General features: G+C 36.3%; 1 protein-coding gene and 1 long non-coding RNA gene across 2 annotated transcripts in view; one reads left to right on the plus strand and one right to left on the minus strand.

Moving 5' to 3' along the window:
• Positions 1 to 12,036: 12,036 nt before the first annotated feature.
• On the plus strand, positions 12,037 to 13,524 carry LOC138318276 (uncharacterized). The gene has a single exon (XM_069260483.1). It carries the CDS (start codon positions 12,195 to 12,197, stop codon positions 13,152 to 13,154), a length of 960 nt encoding a protein of 319 aa, XP_069116584.1. The 5' UTR covers positions 12,037 to 12,194; the 3' UTR covers positions 13,155 to 13,524.
• Positions 13,525 to 16,756: 3,232 nt separating this feature from the next.
• Positions 16,757 to 22,051, minus strand: part of LOC138318278 (uncharacterized) — a 29,363-nt gene continuing 24,068 nt past the window's right edge. The window contains exon 3 of the long non-coding RNA XR_011207860.1: positions 16,757 to 21,239. This is a non-coding gene — a long non-coding RNA (uncharacterized lncRNA). The remainder of the gene's footprint in view (positions 21,240 to 22,051) is intronic.

Raw genomic sequence — 22,051 nt, forward strand, 5'->3', positions numbered from 1 at the left:
CATTTATTTTTAAAATATCTATATATTAAAATGATTACTCCCTAAAGGACGCATTCGCTTTGCAACATTTTTAGCAGCAGTTGTCTCCCCTTCAGCACACGTAATTTTTTGATAGACATTAATATTGAAATTCTCTTATCATAGATGTAAATGGAATTTACTAAGTGTATCATAAGTGGCATAACATTTCTAATTGCGTTAATGTAAAAAATGTGCATATTTGTGCTATAACTATTTTGTACATGTTCATTGTACATTGTTCTTTTTATTCCATATCAAAACTTAAAAACTATAAATGTCTGTGTGAAGTTCTTTGACTGATAGGACTGATATTATTTTTGAAAAGTTCTGAGTCTTTGACAAACTGTTTTTAGGAGATGTTAGGAAAACTCCGATACACGACTTACAACTATACATAAAGCTACGTTTTTGTTTAACTAGCTATAGAATTAATTATGTATTAAAGTTTACACACTTTTTTTCTGTTAAGGCACTTACCTTCAATAATTAATTTGTGTTTTAAAAGTTGTACTGCTATTTCAATGAGATCAATGTAAGGATTGCGATTTCTTAAAGGTCAAAATTATGACAAGAATAAAGATATTTCACTATTATTAAATGTCCAATAAAAAATCTCAAAAGTTATTAACTTTATCGTTAATACTATACTTTATATCATCACATCATAAAAACAATTTAGTCAAAATCAATCAAAAGTAAATTTTCATAACACGGGTCGCATTATGTTTACAGCCGTCGTCCTAATTACCGCACGTTAGTTGATTATCACTGTATCAAACTTCAAAACTTCACAGTAAACACAGATTACGCACGAAAACTTGCAATTGTTTTGTGTTTGTAGACCATCGGAATGAATTTTCGTATGTAATTATTGTTTTTAAGGAACTTTTTTTTTTAATTTTAATTTTGGTTTTGTTTCGAAAAGGTCTTAAAACTCTTATGAAGTCGACAGTTTGTCCTGCAAAGTTCCTCTTTAAACAGAAGAAAACATCATTTTTTTTTGTTTTTGATTTAAGCAAATAAACACAAAGAACTTAAACAAAGAAAGATATTTGATAGTTTTTTATTATCTTAAAAAAGAGAGATATATAGTGAGAAAGAAATTATCAAATCAAAGTCTCTAAAAATTCATTTTTTGCATGATTGTTTCGCACATTTTGCTTTCCTCTCAGTCTTTTTCCTTTCCCTATTCTTTCTTGCTGGCTCCTGCTTTGCTTCCATGACAGCCCTGTTAATGATTGGAGGCATCCTCGATATTCCAGGGGTTCCGATCACTTACGATCTCTACACCCCTGGACTATCTCATAGTGAACTGGAGGCAACAGAATAGAACAGGTATCTTAGTCATTTGATGTACATCAAAAGAGCCGTATAACGGTACACTGTGGTTGACTCTGTGCCTTTGATGTTAGGCGTCGCTCTCTCTATAGTCTTCAAATGAAATATTTGCTAGCCTGTGATTGGTCAAATGTTTTCCGCTGAGCTGCCTTCAATTTCACTATGAGATAGTCCAGGGGTGTAGAGATCGTAAGTGATCGGAAGCCCTGGAGTATCGAGGATGGATTGGAGGCAGCCGACGAGGAGGAAGGTTTGCGCGTGGGAATGGTGTCTGGGAATATGTGGCGCACTTGTAGTTATCACATTCTGGGACTCCGGGAAGGACACTAGATGATGAGGGTTCAGAGATCTCAACGACAAAAGCCACCCCTCCATTCCCTTTCTTGGGGTTAATTCCCTCTGACTTGAGTTGCATCAAAACAAGCTGTTTTGTCCTGCGAGTGTTGTTTTCATCATCACATTCTATAATGGATTGTGTGGCTTTCCCTTTACCTATGGACACGACCTAAACGAGGAGAAAAACAATTGATTATTAACTTATTGATAAGTTCAGGGGACCCATTTCAGGGTTTTTCAAGCCACACACGGTCACCAGTCAGTAGGTTAAGTTATTTGGCTACATGTATATAGAATCTTCGTGCAATACGTAAAGAGCTTAAGTTTGATAAATGCCGCCTCTATTGAAGACAAAACTTAGGATAACTCAACCGATCGAAAATATTAATTTTACGCTGTTATTAATTTATAAATGATCTTTTCCTTGTTTCGTTTTCTCCAGAAGCACAGTCTTAAATGTTTCTTTTCGTTTCCGTCCGTTTTTGAGTTATAACAACCCATTTTGCAGAAAAATGTTTGCTTATGAGATTAGATAAACGTGACGATGTTGCGGCAAACTTTGCGAAAGGTATCATGACGTCAAAAAAAGAAAAGGCTTTCTGACGTCATAATGAATTTCCTAAACGAGGCAGTCTCGGATTGACCAGAAATGAAAAACTTATTTATACACAACTCCATGACGTTAGAAATCGTTCGTCCATTGAACAGAACTGCAATATCGCAATAGCGAGGTCGTAAGAGCCATTTATTTCTAGTCCTCAGCTATTCAGCGAACTTCATCCGATTTAGTTTGGTAAAAAGCATTTTTGGTAGAAGGACTTTGATCGTGTATTTTAAAACTATATATGGGATCCGGAACCGTAAGCAGGACAGAGACGGTCACCAGTGTAAAGTAAGGGCGATAATTTCAAAATATTTATACAAAATCGACTCCCTTCACACGGAAGTGTTTTGTAACAAAAAATAAATAATTGTTTTAGAAAATATTATATTTACATTAATATTGTGTCACTGTTTCTCCTATCCCACTGTCAGATCCCCGATTGATGCAAAATTCTAGACTCGAAGGACGAGAAAATAGGACTATCGGAAATCAGAAAGTGGACATAATCCGCATACAAGTCAGTGGAGTAGGTCTGGGGTGCTCCATGAAATGAAAAGTTAGGAAATAACACGTTTCCAGAGATGGAAAAGACCAGACAATCCTGATAAAAGAGCAATGGTGAGAGAAGAGAAACAGGGAGGAATACTTATTTTAATGTTGGACTCACAATAAACACGGGGAAAATAGTAGCCACCTCATTTCTTAATGAACTATTGACTATCTAGTTCCTGCTGTGGTCGTGTAATAGCGCCATATCTTCGCCAACAAAGTTTCTTCAACGAGGATATCTTAAAGATGCTCCATCGCTGACAAATGGTATATTTTTACCATGAAAAACAGGAGAAGACGATTTAGTATTTTTCTTCGGTTACAAAAGTTACTTACTTTACACCATTACCACCATTGAAAAGTTTGAGCTTCTAATTTTACTTTAAGTTCAAAATATGAAAAATAATTAATTGCATCCCGAAAAAATTACGTGTCATTATATCCTATTTGAAATGAATTACTGATTGCGCATGCACCAAAGGCGAAGTAAATTATTTTACATTATTTTTTTTAGCTAATTAGGCATATATATACACGATTAAATACCAATTATTGTTCAAATGATGAATATCATTTATGCTCTGTCGACGGTGGAGCATCTTTAAGATTTCAATGAAAACGAGGTGCAATGAGTTGCAATCATTCAGTGTGATTCAAGGAGGAGGTTTTCTGGGAATTTGCAGACGATCTCAAAGTGCAGAAAGAAATTATTGTCATCAATCACAAATCATCCTCTATCAGGAGACAGGACATAACAGTGACCAAGACAACAACAGGCAACAGGAATATATTACGGTTTTTTTCTAGATGAAGTACAACACATCGTCTTGAAGTGGTATATGGCATGTGAAACGTTGCAATATTCATTAAATTTATATTTTTGTTCTAAAAAAATAAATATTTGTTCTTAAAAAAATAAATATTTGTTCAATAATACAAAATATATATTCAAAAAATAAATATATGTTCATAAATGATAAATATTTATTCAAAAATTGAAATATATGTTCATAAAAAAAGATATTTATTCAAAAAAAATAAATATTTGTTCATAAAAAATAAATATATGTTCATAAAAAATAAATATTGATTCAAAAAATTAAATATATGTTCATGAAAATAAATATATGTTCATAAAAAATAAATATATGGTCAAAAAATAAATATATGTTCATAAAAAGTAAATATATGGTCAAGAAAAATAAAAATATTTGTTCAATCTGTATCTAGGATTATTGAATATATATTTATACATTCAATGTGCCAAAATAAATATATGTTCATAAATGTTGCATTGTGGGACAGTATGAAGGCCTTTCGTTACGGCGTATTTGATTGGATAAACGAAAACAAAAAGTAGTCTTGATCATGAAAGTGGTTGTTTTCAAATGGAGGTTGCAGACGGTTGGACGATGGAAGAGGAAAATGCAATTTGTTTTGGTGAGTGAACTAAGTAATATGCGTACTTGTAATTGTGTGACAGGGTGCACGTGTATCGTTTGCAATTTGGCATGGATGGTGATTTTTCGTGCATCCGATCAGATTTGTAACCTCCCTACAATGTCAGTGTAAGTTGAAGTTATCAACGGAATATAAGTAGCTAATTATATAAGCCCTAAGCTCCTGACGATCCCCTACTTCACAGTGCGAACTAGGTTTCCTATATGGATGTCTAAGCCCTAAGCCCCTGACGAACCCCTAGTACAACACAAACCCTTGTTAGCAATTGCTTAGTTTATCGCAGGTGTCTGGGGTTAGGAATTAATTATTATGATTCCTAACCCCAGACACCTATGGTTTGAGTAATCAATAAGTTACCCAAATGAGGAGTCCTCATTTGGGTAACTTATTGATTACTCAAACCATACATGCCATACCTCCCGGCGTGAGACAAAACCTCCCTATTTTAAAGTCTTTTATTGTCTCCCGGGAGGAGAGTCTAAATTCCCGTATTCTGTAAACCCCTCCGTTTATTTTCGTCGCCACATTTGTGTACTAATCCAATAATATTAGATCTCGATATTGAGAAACTTCTGATGCCTATCAGAAGTTTCTCATCGTCTAAACTCAAACATTGTTGGAGTAATTTGTGTACATGCTAGGTTAATTTTAGCACGAGAGTATAACCACTCCCTGACCAGCTGACCAACACCCCAGTGGCCCTAATTAGCAGCCTTGGAATTCTGTGTAAGAAAAATGCATGAAGTCGTTTTAAACTTTTTATAAAAAATGGCGTAGTAATTTTGACATTGCACCATTACTAAGACAACTTGGTACATTATTAATCAAAATGGGACATACTCCATTGTCTCAATTGTAGTAAAAGTCATAAACTAAATCACCTCCATTGCTTACTATGGTGCTAAAAATAGAACACAGGTAAAATTCATTCAACCATGGTATTTGCACTGAATTTCCTAGATGGCTATCATCTTACAACAAAGTTAGACAACATAATTTGATATTTCACCCACAGAAACATAGAGTCTTGGATCAGTTGTAAGGCATTCTAAAAATTATGACGCCTTTTTAGGTCATCTGACCCGAAGGGTCAGGATGACCTTTAGTCATCATGTTTCGTCCGTCGTCGTCCGCCGTGCGCCGTGCGCCGTGCGCCGTGCGCCGTCCGCCGTGCGCCGTGCGTTAACTTTTCACATTTTGAACTTCTTCTCAAGTTCTACCAGTGCGATTAGGCTGAAACTTGCGTGAAATGATCCTGACATGGTCCCGACAAAGTGTTGTTATTTTTCGGGTCGATCCGAAATCCAAGATGGCCGCCACAGCCGCCATCTTGAAAACACATTTTGAACTTCTTCTCAAGTTCTACCGGTGCGATTTGGCTGAAACTTGCATGAAATGATCCTGACATGGTCCCAACAAAGTGTTGTTATTTTTCGGGTCGATCTGAAATCCAAGATGGCCGCCACAGCCGCCATCTTGAAAACACATTTTGAACTTCTTCTCAAGTTCTACCGGTGCGATTTGGCTGAAACTTGCGTGAAATGATCCTGACATGGTCCCGACAAAGTGTTGTTATTTTTCCGGTCGATCCGAAATCCAAGATGGGCCGCCACAGCCGCCATCTTGAAAACACATTTTGAACTTCTTCTCAAGTTCTACCGGTGCGATTTGGCTGAAACTTGCATGAAATGATCCTGACATGGTCCCGACAAAGTGTTGTTATTTTTCGGGTCGATCCGAAATCCAAGATGGCCGCCACAGCCGCCATCTTGAAAACACATTTTGAACTTCTTCTCAAGTTCTACCGGTGCGATTTGGCTGAAACTTGAGTGAAATGATCCTGACATGGTCCCGACAAAGTGTTGTTATTTTTCGGGTTGATCCAAAATCCAAGATGGCCGCCACAGCCGCCATCTTGAAAACACATTTTGAACTTCTTCTCAAGTTCTACCGGTGCGATTTGGCTGAAACTTGCGTGAAATGATCCTGACATGGTCCCGACAAAGTGTTGTTATTTTTCGGGTCGATCCGAAATCCAAGATGGCCGCCACAGCCGCCATCTTGAAAACACATTTTGAACTTCTTCTCGAGTTCTACCGGTGCGATTTGGCTGAAACTTGAGTGAAATGATCCTGACATGGTCCCGACAAAGTGTTGTTATTTTTCGTGTTGATCCAAAATCCAAGATGGCCGCCACAGCCGCCATCTTGAAAACACATTTTGAACTTCTTCTCAAGTTCTACCAGTGCGATTTGGCTGAAACTTGCATGAAATGATCCTGACATGGTCCCAACAAAGTGTTGTTATTTTTTGGGTTGATCCAAAATCCAAGATGGCCGCCACAGCCGCCATCTTGAAAACATATTTTGAACTTCTTCTCAAGTTCTACCGGTGCGATTTGGCTGAAACTTGAGTGAAATGATCCTGACATGGTCCCGACAAAGTGTTGTTATTTTTCGGGTCGATCCGAAATCCAAGATGGCCGCCACAGCCGCCATCTTGAAAACACATTTTGAACTTCTTCTCAAGTTCTACCGATGCGATTTGGCTGAAACTTGCGTGAAATGATCCTGACATGGTCCCGACAAAGTGTTGTTATTTTTCGGGTCAATCCGAAATCCAAGATGGCCGCCACAGCCGCCATCTTGAAAACACATTTTGAACTTCTTCTCGAGTTCTACCGGTGCGATTTGGCTGAAACTTGAGTGAAATGATCCTGACATGGTCCCGACAAAGTGTTGTTATTTTTCGGGTCGATCCGAAATCCAAGATGGCCGCCACAGCCGCCATCTTGAAAACACATTTTGAACTTCTTCTCAAGTTCTACCGGTGCGATTTGGCTGAAACTTGCATGAAATGATCCTGACATGGTCCCGACAAAGTGTTGTTATTTTTCGGGTCGATCCGAAATCCAAGATGGCCGCCACAGCCGCCATCTTGAAAACACATTTTGAACTTCTTCTCAAGTTCTACCACTGCGATTTGGCTGAAACTTGCACGAAATGATCCTGACATGGTCCCGACAAAGTGTTGTTATTTTTCGGGTTGATCCATAATCCAAGATGGCCGCCACAGCCGCCATCTTGAAAACACATTTTGAACTTCTTCTCAAGTTCTACCGGTGCGATTTGGCTGAAACTTGCGTGAAATGATCCTGACATGGTCCCGACAAAGTGTTGTTATTTTTCGGGTCGATCCGAAATCCAAGATGGCCGCCACAGCCGCCATCTTGAAAACACATTTTGAACTTCTTCTCGAGTTCTACCGGTGCGATTTGGCTGAAACTTGAGTGAAATGATCCTGACATGGTCCCGACAAAGTGTTGTTATTTTTCGGATTGATCCAAAATCCAAGATGGCCGCCACAGCCGCCATCTTGAAAACACATTTTGAAATTCTTCTCGAGTTCTACCAGTGCGATTTGGCTGAAACTTGCATGAAATGATCCTGACATGGTCCCAACAAAGTGTTGTTATTTTTCGGGTCAATCCGAAATCCAAGATGGCCCGCCACAGCCGCCATCTTGAAAACACATTTTGAACTTCTTCTCAAGTTCTACCGGTGCGATTTGGCTGAAACTTGCATGAAATGATCCTGACATGGTCCCGACAAAGTGTTGTTATTTTTCGGGTCGATCCGAAATCCAAGATGGCCGCCACAGCCGCCATCTTGAAAACACATTTTGAACTTCTTCTCAAGTTCTACCGGTGCGATTTGGCTGAAACTTGAGTGAAATGATCCTGACATGGTCCCGACAAAGTGTTGTTATTTTTCGGGTTGATCCAAAATCCAAGATGGCCGCCACAGCCGCCATCTTGAAAACACATATTTTGAACTTCTTCTCAAGTTCTACCGGTGCGATTTGGCTGAAACTTGCGTGAAATGATCCTGACATGGTCCCGACAAAGTGTTGTTATTTTTCGGGTCGATCCGAAATCCAAGATGGCCGCCACAGCCGCCATCTTGAAAACACATTTTGAACTTCTTCTCGAGTTCTACCGGTGCGATTTGGCTGAAACTTGAGTGAAATGATCCTGACATGGTCCCGACAAAGTGTTGTTATTTTTCGGGTTGATCCAAAATCCAAGATGGCCGCCACAGCCGCCATCTTGAAAACACATTTTGAACTTCTTCTCAAGTTCTGCCGGTGCGATTTGGCTGAAACTTGCATGAAATGATCCTGATATGGTCCAGACAAAGTATTGTTACATCTAGATCTGGTTGATCCCAAATCGAAGATGACTACCATGACACTATATATATATCTAATTAATTTCCTATATGTTAAGGCCCTCTGGCCTCTTGTTTGAAATAAAATTTGTTGAAAGAAATTGAAAATGATCCTGACATGGTCCTGACAAAGGGACACCATATATAATTAATTTTACTATGGCCAAGGTAGTCAGATGACCGTTAAGGCCCTTTGGGCCTCTTGTTTGATAATAATTTTTAAAACAACACTATCTGTTTTCTTTTCACAGAATTCCTCATTTGGGTAACTTATTGATTACTACAAACAGGTAACTGTTGCTCAAATGGGTAACTGTTACCCTTGTGCAGGGTTGTGCCCAACCTGTTAAGTATAAACCCACATGTGGTTCAGAGACCCCACAAGTGTAGCACTGTTACAGCTCCCGGAGTGGTTCTGTTCCTAACACATTCTCTCTAGTCAAGACAAAAGCTTCCTTAGATGCAGCCCCTTTTATAACAACTCATCAACCCAGTACCCCAAAGTGACCACTGATCGATCTAAGACTGGACGTACAGAGCACCGTATTTAGAACAATTGCTACAACAACCTAACCTACACAGTAAACATAACTTTCGCTTCTGTACAGACAAGGCTCAATTGACCGATAAACACCACCCACAGTGTACTTATACACATACATATGTACTCCAGCATGTACACTAACCAACAGCTGGGGATTGGCAACTGGGTTAAGTACTATGGCATATATGGTCTATTCTGTATTTGCATATTTTGCGTAACATCATAACAGACAATGCGAAACACTTTGAAAACTTACAGGACATTTGGTCTGGTAAAATTTTCATTTTCACCAGACCAGATGAAACTTTACCAGACCAAAAATATTTACTGAAAATTGACATGATTTTTGTTTTGCTGTTGGTTGATGTGTATATGGTACAGGAAAGGAATTTAATAATGGAAATATAACAAGCGAAGCTATGATAACAAAATTACAATCATTTTATTGCTCAGCTGGTAGTTGATTAACCATGGATAATTCTCTATGATTAGATTCTTCTTACAGGATTGGAAAAGTTACGAGATTTAAAAGGAAAAGTAGTTGGAGAAACAGTTAAAACAAGGATAAAGATCCAAACATCTTGCTACTATTCCCTGGAATACATCATGATGCCCATGAAATTATCTGCTATTGACTGAAAGTCATCACAGAAATCATCATCTATGTCCTTGTTGTCTTTTATATATATCATTAATAATGTTCACATTCTCTATTTGCGACATCCAGTTCACATAGCCACTCAAAGTCTGACAGTGGACGATTGCTTTATCAATGGCATGTATTGATTTAAAAAGAATCAACATCTTCTCAGTATCCGCTTTTTTCAGTTGTTGTGATGTTTTTACAGCCACCGATTCCGCCGGCACCGCTGATACTTTCCTGTTTGAACATCCCGTTATGAATTTGTTCTGCCCTCGCAAGTTTTTTAATCTCTGGTTTAAATTATCACGTGAGTTGAACCCGTAATATTCTTTACAAAGAGAACATGACATCAGACCATCCTCAAATACGAGACATACTGACTAGGCCCTATCGGTTTGCTTTTAAATAACGTCAGCCATGACACTTTCGCTTTAACATCATGATCAGTAAAACGCTTTGATCGTATGAAATTCAATATGTTTTAAGCGCGTAGTAACAGAGATCTACTCGATCTAATAAACGACCACTCGGACAACCTCGGGCTTTCACATTCTTATCGGAATGGAAAATGCTCGAAGAGTTCCGATTAATACACGACTGTACGGACATTATTTGCACTTTGTATGCCTTTATCCATGAATTTAGTGCCACAGAGATGTATTGTTATTTATTTAACTACATTTTATCATATTTATGTGATATTTATACCTGTTGTAGCGCTGAAATTTTACCGGACAGCATGTCCGGAAAATTGTATTTTTTTTACCGGACCGGTTGTAAGTTTACCAGACATGTCCGTCGGTCCGACGGTGTTTGGGATTGTCTGTCATAAATTTCAGAGAAAATAATATGAATTGCGGTCACAAAATAATGACGTCACAATCAATACCTACCCACAAGGGAACTAACTCTGTAATATGCAAAGACGAAATATAGATGACAGAGCTTTGCAGACAATCTTCATAATGCGCGCTGCGTCAACATTAGTGACGTCATAATGGTCACATTTGGCTGTCAGTTATACCGTCATATACTTCACTTTGTCTTGGTAATTAGTATATAGTAGAGGTGAGAATATACTTAAAAATAGTTAGCCAAGGGAAAATGCCTATAAACCAGAGGTCCTTCTGCCTGTCAACATAGACAAAGAAGGAGTTACCCATCTATGTGTATAGGTTTCTGGATTAACAGTTAAAACTGTAGTCACTTGCTTTGTTTTGAAACTGGTACCGGTGCTGTATAGTTGCTTGCTAGGACTGTTTTTGATGATGTTAATGAAGTTATAATTGCATGTCTCTGTGTAATCCAATAATATTAGACGGCGATATTGAGAAACTTCTGATGGGCAATATCGACACAAGGTAATATTATGATCAAAAGGCCTACTAGGGTCTCGTGCTATACCTCTAACATTATTGGAGTAGTCTCCGTGCTGTGATTTAATTACTCAATAATTTCAGGGGCTTGTACCTTTGACACTTTAGAAAACAATACACTGCAGCTTTCTTAAAACTGATATTTTAGAGTTTTTTCTTTATTTTGAAATAATATTTTCATAAAATGGGGAACATACATCAAAATTGTTCAATTGGAACGGCCCAATATACCTACAAAATCACTGCTGTATGTTTAATATAGTATTACCGGGGTACATTTGATGTTACTTATATATTTATATGTTTGTCGCAGGAAATGAAGAATAGCACTTTACTTAATTATAGTGGTAATATTAGCATTAACCAAATATATATGACTTTAAATAAATTTCTTTAATATTTATATATATATATTCGGTATAGTATAATAAGTATATGTTTCAATATTTTATATTTTGCAGGTCTCCTAATATAAATTGTGCCAGATATGAAAGAAATTACAGAATAATGGCTGAACTTTTTCCTTTGCAAGCAGACAACCATCAAGATTGTAATTTAGAGGCATTTTTTGGATCATTGTCAGATCTTTTGGCCTTTTGTGAAGACAAATCAATCCAGCCGACTTCTGGAGATATTGAATATTGTCAGGAACACCTTTCTTGTTCATTGCAGTGTTTAGAATATATACAATTCCATTTGCGAGAAAACAATGCCGGTACAGATTTGTTGCAAGCTATTGGAGTTCTACTTGTGAGCGTCAGAAGTATCGCCCAAGCATGGAATAAACTTGATGTAGTGCACACAGCGCCTAGCATTTCATCAACTGTTAGTGATGACATTATACCTGTAAGTTCACTGCCTCTCCCAGGCAGACCACCCTTCTTGGTTGACATAGAAAAAGTACTTTATTTATTTTCTTTAGGATTCAAGATCAGTGATATTGCAAGATGCTTTTTAATACATAGAACAACTTTGTGGCGGAAATTAAGAGACATGAACATAAAGATGAGGAAATTTACAGAGATAAGTGATGAACAATTAGCAAATGAAATAAAAGAAGTATATAAAAAATCATCCTCACTGTGGTATTACCATGATGCATGGACATCTTCGTGCAAGAGGTATTTTTGTTGCACAAAGTAGAGTTAGGGATGCTTTACGTGAAACTGATTCTGCAAGTTCAATTTTGAGGTGGGGGCTAATGGTACAGAGAAGGAAATACAGTGTCCCAGGGCCAAACAGTTTATGGCATATTGATGGCCATCATGCTCTGGTTAGATGGAGATTAGTTACACATGGTGGGATTGACGGCTTTAGCAGATTGATAGTTTACTTGTCTTGTTCTGGAAACAACCGTGCAGATACTGTGCTCAACTTATTTTCCGAAGCAGTAGGGAGGTACGGATTACCATCAAGGGTAAGAGGTGACCATGGAGTTGAAAATGTGCTAGTGAAAGAGTTCATGGAAAATCAAAGAGGATTTAACCGAGGCAGTTATATTGGAGGAAGATCAGTACACAACAGTCGCATTGAACGACTATGGAGGGATGTGTATTATTCAGTGATACAAACTTTTTATAGCCTTTTTTATTATTTAGAATGTGCAAATGTTTTGAATGTCGAGAATGAAAATGATCTTTTCTGTCTCCATTATGTATTCTTACCACGGATTAATGCTGCTCTTGGTGAATTTTCTGAAGCCTACAATCAACATAGCATCAGAACAGAACATGGTTGGAGTCCATACAAAATGTGGGTAAATGGAATGATTAACTCACAGAGACAGAACAGTGTTGCTGTAAGCGATGTCATGAATTCAGCTAACATTCAGTCATTTGGAATAGACCCCTCTGAAGTGTACACCAATAATGGAGACATGCTTCCACCACATTTTCCAGAAGTGGAATTACATTTACCTACAGGTAGACAAAGAGAGGACATCCTCAATGACTTGAGAACAAATTTTAATCCAATGAGCAACAGTCCAGAGTTTGGCATAGATATTTACCTAATTGTCAGACAGTATCTTCATTCCTTGCAGCAGTTGCTGTAATGATTTTTATAGCAAATGCAAAAATTCTTCTGTTTGGCTGTACTGAATAATTGTCACTTTTTTGAGAGATACTGAAAGGAAGTAACGTTTTTAAACTACAGGAATAGAATATTAATATAAAGCTATACGGACAGCTATATATATACCTGATGAAGTAATTAATTATTAAAGTATTCATTACTAAAGTCTACTGAAAGAATTTCATTTGAAATATTAACTGAATAAACAGTCAAGTAATTTGAAATAGCACACAGTTAAGGACTATTATGTTTGTTACTAATTTGACCCTTTCAGATTCACATTTCGATTTTCAGATATACTTATGTATGGACACATGTATTAACATAAGAAAATTAAAAGTTTGCATTAACTTGAAAGTTATCTGATATTTTAAGTCTACTATTATATATATATATCAATCTGCCTTAATAATGGAGGATGTATACAATTTTGTTTTCTCTTTGTTTCAAGTTTTAAAAAGTCCATTCACTTTATTGACTGATCAGAAGTTTTAAGCAAAATGTCCAACACTCCGCCATTTTGAATTTTGACATTGCCAGGTTATCACCTTTCATGTTTGATTGATCTTTCTCAGATTTCATATGAAGGTTACCTTTTATCCCTAGTTCATGTGCCTCGGGATGGGAAAATCTAAAAACAAAGATTAAACACTATTGGTTGTCAAGACCCATTAGAATCTAATTACATTTTGATGGTGGGCTATTCAAATCGCTTTTCGTCCGTGGTCCGTCGTCCGTCCTTCCGTCCCTCCGTCCGTCCGTTAACATTTCTTGTTACCGCTATTTCTCGGAAAGGGCTAAAGGGATCTTTCTCAAATTTCATATGTAGGTTCCCCTAGGGCCCTTGTTGTGCATATTGCATTTTAAGACTGATCAGTTAACAAGATGGCCGCCAGGCCGCCATCTTGGATTTTGATAGTTAAAGTTTGTTACCACTATTTCTCAGAAAGTACTGAAGGGATCACTCTCAAATTTCACATGTAGGTTCCCCTAGGGCCCTAGTTGTGCATATTACATTTTACGACCGATCCGTTAAACAAGATGGCCGCCAGGCCGCCATCTTGGATTTTGATAGTTAAAGTTTGTTACCGCTATTTCTCAGAAAGCACTGAAGGGATCTCACTCAAATTTCACATGTAGGTTCCCCTAGAGCCCTAGTTGTGCATATTTCATTTTTAAACCGATCGGTCAACAAGATGGCCGCCAGGCCGCCATCTTTGATTTTGATAGTTAAAGTTTGTTACCGCTATTTCTCAGAAAGTACTGAAGGGATGTCTCCCAAATATCACATGTAGATTCCCCTAGGGCCCTTGTTGTGCATATTTCATTTTTGGACCGATCGGTCAACAAGATGGCCGCCAGGCCGCCATCTTAGATTTTGATAGTTAAAGTTTGTTACCGCTCTTTCTCAGAAAGTACTGAAGGGATCTCTCTCAAATTTCACATGTAGGTTCCCCTAGGGCCCTAGTTGTGCATATTTCATTTTGGGACCGATCGGTTAACAAGATGGCCGCCATCTTGGATTTTGATAGTTGAAGTTTGTTACCACTATTTCTCAGAAAGTAACGAAGAAATATGTGTCAAATTTCATGTGCAGGTTCCCTTAGGTCCCTAGTTATGCATATTACATTTTGGGTCCGATCGGTCAACAAGATGGCCGACAGGCCACCATTTTGAATTTTGATAATTGAAGTTTGATACCGCTATATTTCTCAGAAAGTACGGAAGCGATGGATCTGTCTCAAATTTCATATGTAGGTTCTCCTAGGACCTGCATATTATTGCATATTGGGACCGATCGGTCAACAAGATGGCCGACAGGTAGCCATCTTTGATTTTGATTATTGAAGTTTGTTAGTGTTATATATCTCAGAAAGTACTGAAAGGATCTTTCTCAAATTTCATATGTAGTAATATGTAGTAAAAGTTTGAAAAGCAGAGAAAAGATCCCTCTTTCTATTGTCAGACATAGATCATTCTTTGGTGGGTGCCAAGATCCCTCTGGGATCTCTTGTTCTATATATAATGTGGCATTTAATGATACTGACTGAATACTAAGTGATTAATACAATGTAATAATACCTAAAATCAACAGATCTCAGATCTTTACCCTAATCAAGAATGAGCAGATTACTTATTCTCTTACATCACAGGCCTAGGGATATGCCGTGGTTGCTAGGGAAAAGATTAATAGAATCTTACATGGGCCTGTCAGGTGGACAGGGATATCTGAACCTGAGTAAAAGATTTTGGTTGGTCAACCCCAGGCTTTCTTCAAATACATTTATAGAGAAACATTTCCAAAGTGTCGCCATCATAGGAACGTCGCAGTCAAAATTAGTGACGTCGTTGACAATAGTCACCGCATGTAATGATGACGTCACGTCATTGTCTAGCGTGTGTGAGCCGTCTTTTTCCCTACCCCAGTAAAAGGCAGTTATCTTTTCCCTAGCAACCGCGGGATAACCCTGTCAAGTATGGGAGAAAAGGGGGTGCAAGACAGCTCACACGCGCTAAACAATAATGTGAAATCATCAATTTTGACGCATAACAATGTTCCGGAGATCATGACACAATAAAGCTTGAAAGCAACGGGAATTTCATTTTTTTTTTCAAACAAGTATAGGAGAAAAAGAATCAAACATGGATCTGTCAAGTGGAGAGGGATATTTCAACCCTCGTGAAAGATTTTAGCTGTCAACATGCGGGTGGACCTGCCAAAATCTTTCACTCTGGATGAGATATTCCTGTCCACTTGACAGACCCATGTAAGATTCTATTAGTCTCTCTACTATCTTATTTGTTCCATATGCATATATGCAATCAAGTTATCAGTTGGTTTTTTTTGGAGGGGTGGGGGGCGATTTCAATGCATTTAACACTGATCACAGAAGCTTGGAAAATTGATAATTTGTATAACAAACTGGTTAGTTGGTTGATTTTGCTCAACATCCTATCAACAGCCGAGATCATTTGGGGATGGCCTACTGTGTGGTAAGTGCATATATGTGTTTTGGGAAGATGTTAGGTTTGTGTTGTCTTCTTGTGATAATAGACTAGAATTTTTGTCGATTTTAATGCTATCTCATAATTAGAATACCACTGGAGACACCCAGCAATACACCCCACCCTGTCACATTACACTAACAACTGGCAAACCAATCGATCAATGCCCATTATGCTGAGTACTAATTAAAGAATGAGTAGAAACTACCAGTTTTAATTGATAGACTTTGGTATGTCTCTGCTAGGGGACAGAACCCAAAGTCTAGCTTCCTCACAGGGGCGAATGCTCTACTAAAGGATGAATGTGAGGCAGTGTCAACAAACTGACCAATGCATTATTCAACATACTACTGGCCATATATCACAATCCTTTCTGTCATGGTAATATGGAGAAGATGTTGCAATTGAAAAGTAAGATGGATGACTATATATATATATACTACAGTATATGTTTTTCTTACAGATACAATTATGTATTGAGCTAAAATTTGCATTTGAAAGATTTTATAAAGGAATGCAAACAAAAACTTGTATAAACTTATTATGCAAATCTTTATTATGAAATCAAAGGAAGTAATTATATTTTTTATTTTGTAATCCAATCTGCACTCATCTGACAGTATAAATGCAGTTGTACATGGCTCATTTCATAAACAGCTTGAATACACATGCTCACAAAATAATAATATTTATATCATAACATATTTTATTCAAATTTGTGATCTTTTCAACTTTTATTTTTGCAATATTCAAAGTTATATGAAAATAAGTTTTACATGTATTTTTAGTTTTGCTCCTCATGAAGTTACATCTACCATGCTATGAAAGCTGCTTTGAGGATGAAGATATGCTGTAAATAACTAGAACACTGACACGTCAGAAAGGGCCCCGCTATGTGTCTGACGTGCTTAAGTGGAAAAGTAGTATTTTGACAACGAATTCTTCCGTGTTAGCTATATGTTGCTAATAAATAATTAATGTCAACATTAATTGGAAAACCGATGATGGTACATTATTATAATTCTTTGGAAAAAGTCTTCCAAGTATTTAACTTGAATCCTGATTCCAAGCTAACATTACATTAAGAGCATACAATTAACTCAAATAAATTTGACCTTGACCTTTGACTTAGTAACCTTGGCCCATGACCTTACCTTTGGACAGTCAACTCCTTGTTTAATTCTGAACAACTTTGCATCATAATGTTATAACAAAATGTTTATCCGTTAAGAGCAACAACATTGTGATTTTTTTAAATGTTAAAATCCAAGATGGCCGATTTTTTAATTTAATTTCAGCCTGAAAAATTACCAAGCAGATCTAGGATGGATGGGGAATCATCATGTAAATTATGGGGAAAATACTCCACTCCCTTCCATCATTAATGTGCAAAAGAAAAAAAAACGGACAGACGGACGGACAACCTGATTACTATAGGGCACCCGCATCTCGATGCGGGGCCCTAATTATAGACACATGGGATTAAATGCTTCCCTTTTCTGCGGCTTAAGATTTAAAGGCCCACTACCTTTCCGAAACGGCTTTTAATTTTTTAAATGGGAATGTACAACAAGATCGATAATTTTGTAGAGTCGCAAAAGTTATTAACTTTCCGTTGATACAACACTCATCATCATCTTCTGAAATTTTTAATTAAAATAAATAAAATGTTAATTTTCATAACGCGGGTCGTGTTATGTTTCCCGCCGTCGTCCTAAATACCGCGAGGTAGTTGAATATCACTGCACCAGACGGCAAAACAGCGAAATGAATTTCCACAGTTATCATATATTACACAGAAAATCTTGCATATTTTTGGTGTTGTAACCTTATCTTAGACCATCGATATGTATTTTCTTATGTTATCAGTGTTTTTAAGAAACCTTTAAATTCCGCTTCGGAAAGGTAGTGGGCCTTTAATAAGACAGTGTACATAAAAAAGTTTCATAAAAAATTGTTAAATTCTAATAGAGTTGACTATTATTATTTTGTAACCTTGAAAGTAGGTCTAGGTCAATCAAGTGAACAAACCTGGAAACTCTTCCTTCAAGCTTAATTACCGAGTTCGTAAGGCTTTTCGCTGAGAAGTTGTTTGTTGATTTTCACTAATTAAATTAGACCCCTGTGAGCTTGAATTAAGATCAAGGTATTTTTTTCAAACATACTACATATAAAATTTGAGACAGATAGCTTTAGTATTTTCTGAGAAATAGCGGTAACAAACTTCCAAGTATCAAAAGTAACAAATTTTAACTATATAACCAAAACTAACCGATCGGTCCCAAAATACAATATGCACAACTAGGGCCTAAGGCGAACCTACATATGAAATTTAAGAACGATCCCTACAGTACTTTCTGAGAAATAGCAGTAACAAGAATTGTTAACGGACGGACGAAAGGCGATTTGAATAATCCACCATCTAATGATGTTGGGCTAAACATGTGATTTCTAATTATATGCCTCACAATGTGACCATGTTTCAGAAAGAAAAAAAATCCTGTACATGTATTTGTATCAGTAGATGGAACTCAGCAAATTAACATCAAATGTTCTACTTGAAACTAAACACAGCAAGCCTTTGAAACATTACAATTCTGTCTCTGTATTATTGGTGTCTATATATAAATCACTGAAAAATACAATATGCTCATTTCAATATGTGTGCATTGTATAGATATAAAAATCACATGTTACTAAAAGCATGTAGATCTGCCATAAAGTGCCTTTCTTGGATTTGACTATGATCCAAGACGGCTTTTATTTGCAAAATAATGAATGTCATAATTTCACAAATAAAGTTTAGTGAATTGAACAATAAACATACTAAGATTTATTAACTGCACATGAGACATTCTACAGAAATGTCACACTTTGAATCACAGGATGTTGATATCTTAATAAGTAAATGTTTTATCTGGGTTATTTTTTAACTCAAATTGAAGTAATAAATTTAGTTGGTTTGCAAAGAAAAAACAGTGAGATCAATTATTTTTTAGGACAATTTTGAAGATTTAACATGAAAAAAGAACAAAAATAGGCATCTCGCAGGTAAATTTCAACATTGATTTTCTTTCTTGTCTTTAAAAAAAAAAGATTATCAAGGTTTCATAGATGCAGATTTTCATATCTACTCTTCATCAAAGTATAAACTGTAAGATCTCAATTTGAACTATTAATAGTTCCTTTAAAATGCATCAGAGAGATTACATGTCAAGGCTCAAAATATTTGGTAACACAATGTACATCAAAATGTTCATTGATAGAAAAACTTGTCATTGATTTGATTCAATTAAAAAAACTCCCCTGAGGACCCTTTGACTTTAATCATCATGTGCCAAATAAATAGGAAGTAAATACTTAGTTAATACATTATGGATAATAGTACTTATCCTTCCTAGTGATGCATCATTTGAACAAAAAATATTGTGGTAACGACCACAGACATTTCTTCAAAGGACAGGCAAACTTTTTGTTAAAAAGATATTAAAAAACATATTAAAAATTTAAAAGATTTGATGTTTACCTACAAAACATACTAACTTGATATTTTAATACATTTACAGGACATTTTATAAATTTGGGTCATTTCTCTGGGGACAAGCCCATTCCTGGTGGTTGACTTATTTTAATTGAAAAAAAAAATCAACATCATCATTTTCAAAACTAAGTGCATTAAAAGTTACTTTCTTTGCTCCATATTAGTCAGTTTTAAGTCTCAAACATAAACCTATTTCTATTAAAATATTTCTAAAAAGACACTATAGAGAAGACAGCAATATGGAACTTTTCTGAGAATGACTTGTATATTGCCTGGATTGCATACATAAAGCACTTGAAATAGAAGCACATGGCTGTATGATTAAAGATTCTTAACAGACTTGAATTTCTAAAAAAAAAATGTCCCCTCTGTAACAGTCACTTCTGTTATCTCTTCCATTTTAACAGGAGGGACAATTTATATTGTAACATATTACCATATTTTACATCTGATACAAAAAAGTCCATCCAGTTACAATTTTATGTAATTGTCACTCCTGTAACAGACATTTGGTATTGATTTACAAGAAAAATTAGCTTATTCAATGAGAAAATATTAATAAATTGATTCAAACTGTAATTAAAAGTCTTCCATTTTTGTTATATTTCATGAAATTTAATGTAAATGGTATTGATTCATGAGACCTAATTATAACATTCCATTTGAAGTTAGATAAATGTGTCACATTATTCAAAAATGACTTTATAACAAATAGAGCATTATTTGTTACAGGAGTGACATGCTCGAACTGATTTAATAAGAAAACGTTTCCATGGTAACCAAAGCACAACCTTTTTTCAAGTGATCTGACTTGACATATTATCTTTGGTAATTGTTCAGTAAATAAGATCCAAAGTATGAGTCATACATAGTGTATTTTCATTTTTCAAGATTTTTAAAGCGAAAGTGAGACATTTCAGTACAAAGTCTCTCATCAACATTTCTGTAATGTACTACAAATTTATACATAGCGCAACGAACTAATTAAACAGTAAAAAAAACACAAAGAGGTCCTATGGACAGTTCGTCAATGCTAGCCTGGTTTAAATCTTACCAGAGTGTAACCTAATCAAGCTACAAGCATTTAGGATAATTCGGATCTTTTAAACTCAAATTGTCCAAACATTTATACAAATACAATGAATGAAGACTGTAACCTTTATGAATATTTTAAGAAGTTTCATTGTTCTTCATTCAAGAATGCCACTTGCTTTGTACCAGGTTCTTGAGTAAAGAGAGCATTGAAAGAATGCCAAACAAATGCCCTTTTTAAATTTTCCCAAAACCTTGGCATTCTTTCAATGCTCTCATCATGAGATGTTTCAGTTGATCCACATCACATCCCCTTGGGATATGAAAGATTAATGCGCAAGTCGATGCATAAGGTACCCTCATAACAGGTGGTTCCAAGTCGTAAAATTCGATGTGGATTTTTGTTGAGAAGCCTACTGGAGGGATCTCATCCGCTCCAGTAATAAAACGCCAGAAGCTCTCCAAATGTAATGTCAACTACCTTTTCTGAAATGGGAAAAAGATCATACAAAAATGGATGCATTGGAAATAAATCTGGAGCTCAATATAAAGACTCAACACTCACCCAACATGCTAATACTTGGTTTACTGTCTATTAGTCCCACCAACCAGTGATTATAATTATAGCGTCACGAAACTCACGTCAAATGATGAAATCATAATCACCGGATGGTGGGACTAATCAATGGTAAAATGTACTTTACTCGTGTTGTTTTGGAATCTCGAAACCGCCATATTGGCATACACTTCCATAGTCCTTACATACTTGCTTTTAGATGCCCATCTACTGTACAGATTTTTTTTTATCTAACTTACATGAATTAAATCTCAACCTCGAATACTTTGAAACATTTTATACACAAGGAAAACTATGAAGATAACATAGGAAGCCAACAATAGCAGTAAAAATTTTAATGATCAAAATCCTAATCATATCCAATGCCAGATTGTAATATGAATAATTATAGAATTTGTCAAGACTACATTTGTGTTAAAGAAAGAACATTCAGTATATTCTAAAAAATCTCTTCAGTACTGCCCTAGAAATAGCGGTAACAAAGAATTGTTTGCAGATAAATGGACAGATTTGAATATTTATACATAGCCCACCATCTGATGGTGGACTTAAAAGTAAACATAGCTTTTGACTGATGATATTATCAATTCTGTGTAGTCCTCTGTTCTTTTCTAGCCCCCCTTTTCCCAGAAAATATTTTGCATCCTACAGAGGCCTAATGGTCATTAATGGTCATCTGACTAGATTGGTGCAATACAACACTGAAGACATATAGAGTAGT

This window comes from Argopecten irradians, chromosome 3, assembly GCF_041381155.1.
Source record: "Argopecten irradians isolate NY chromosome 3, Ai_NY, whole genome shotgun sequence".
NCBI classification, from domain to species: Eukaryota; Metazoa; Mollusca; class Bivalvia; order Pectinida; family Pectinidae; genus Argopecten; species Argopecten irradians.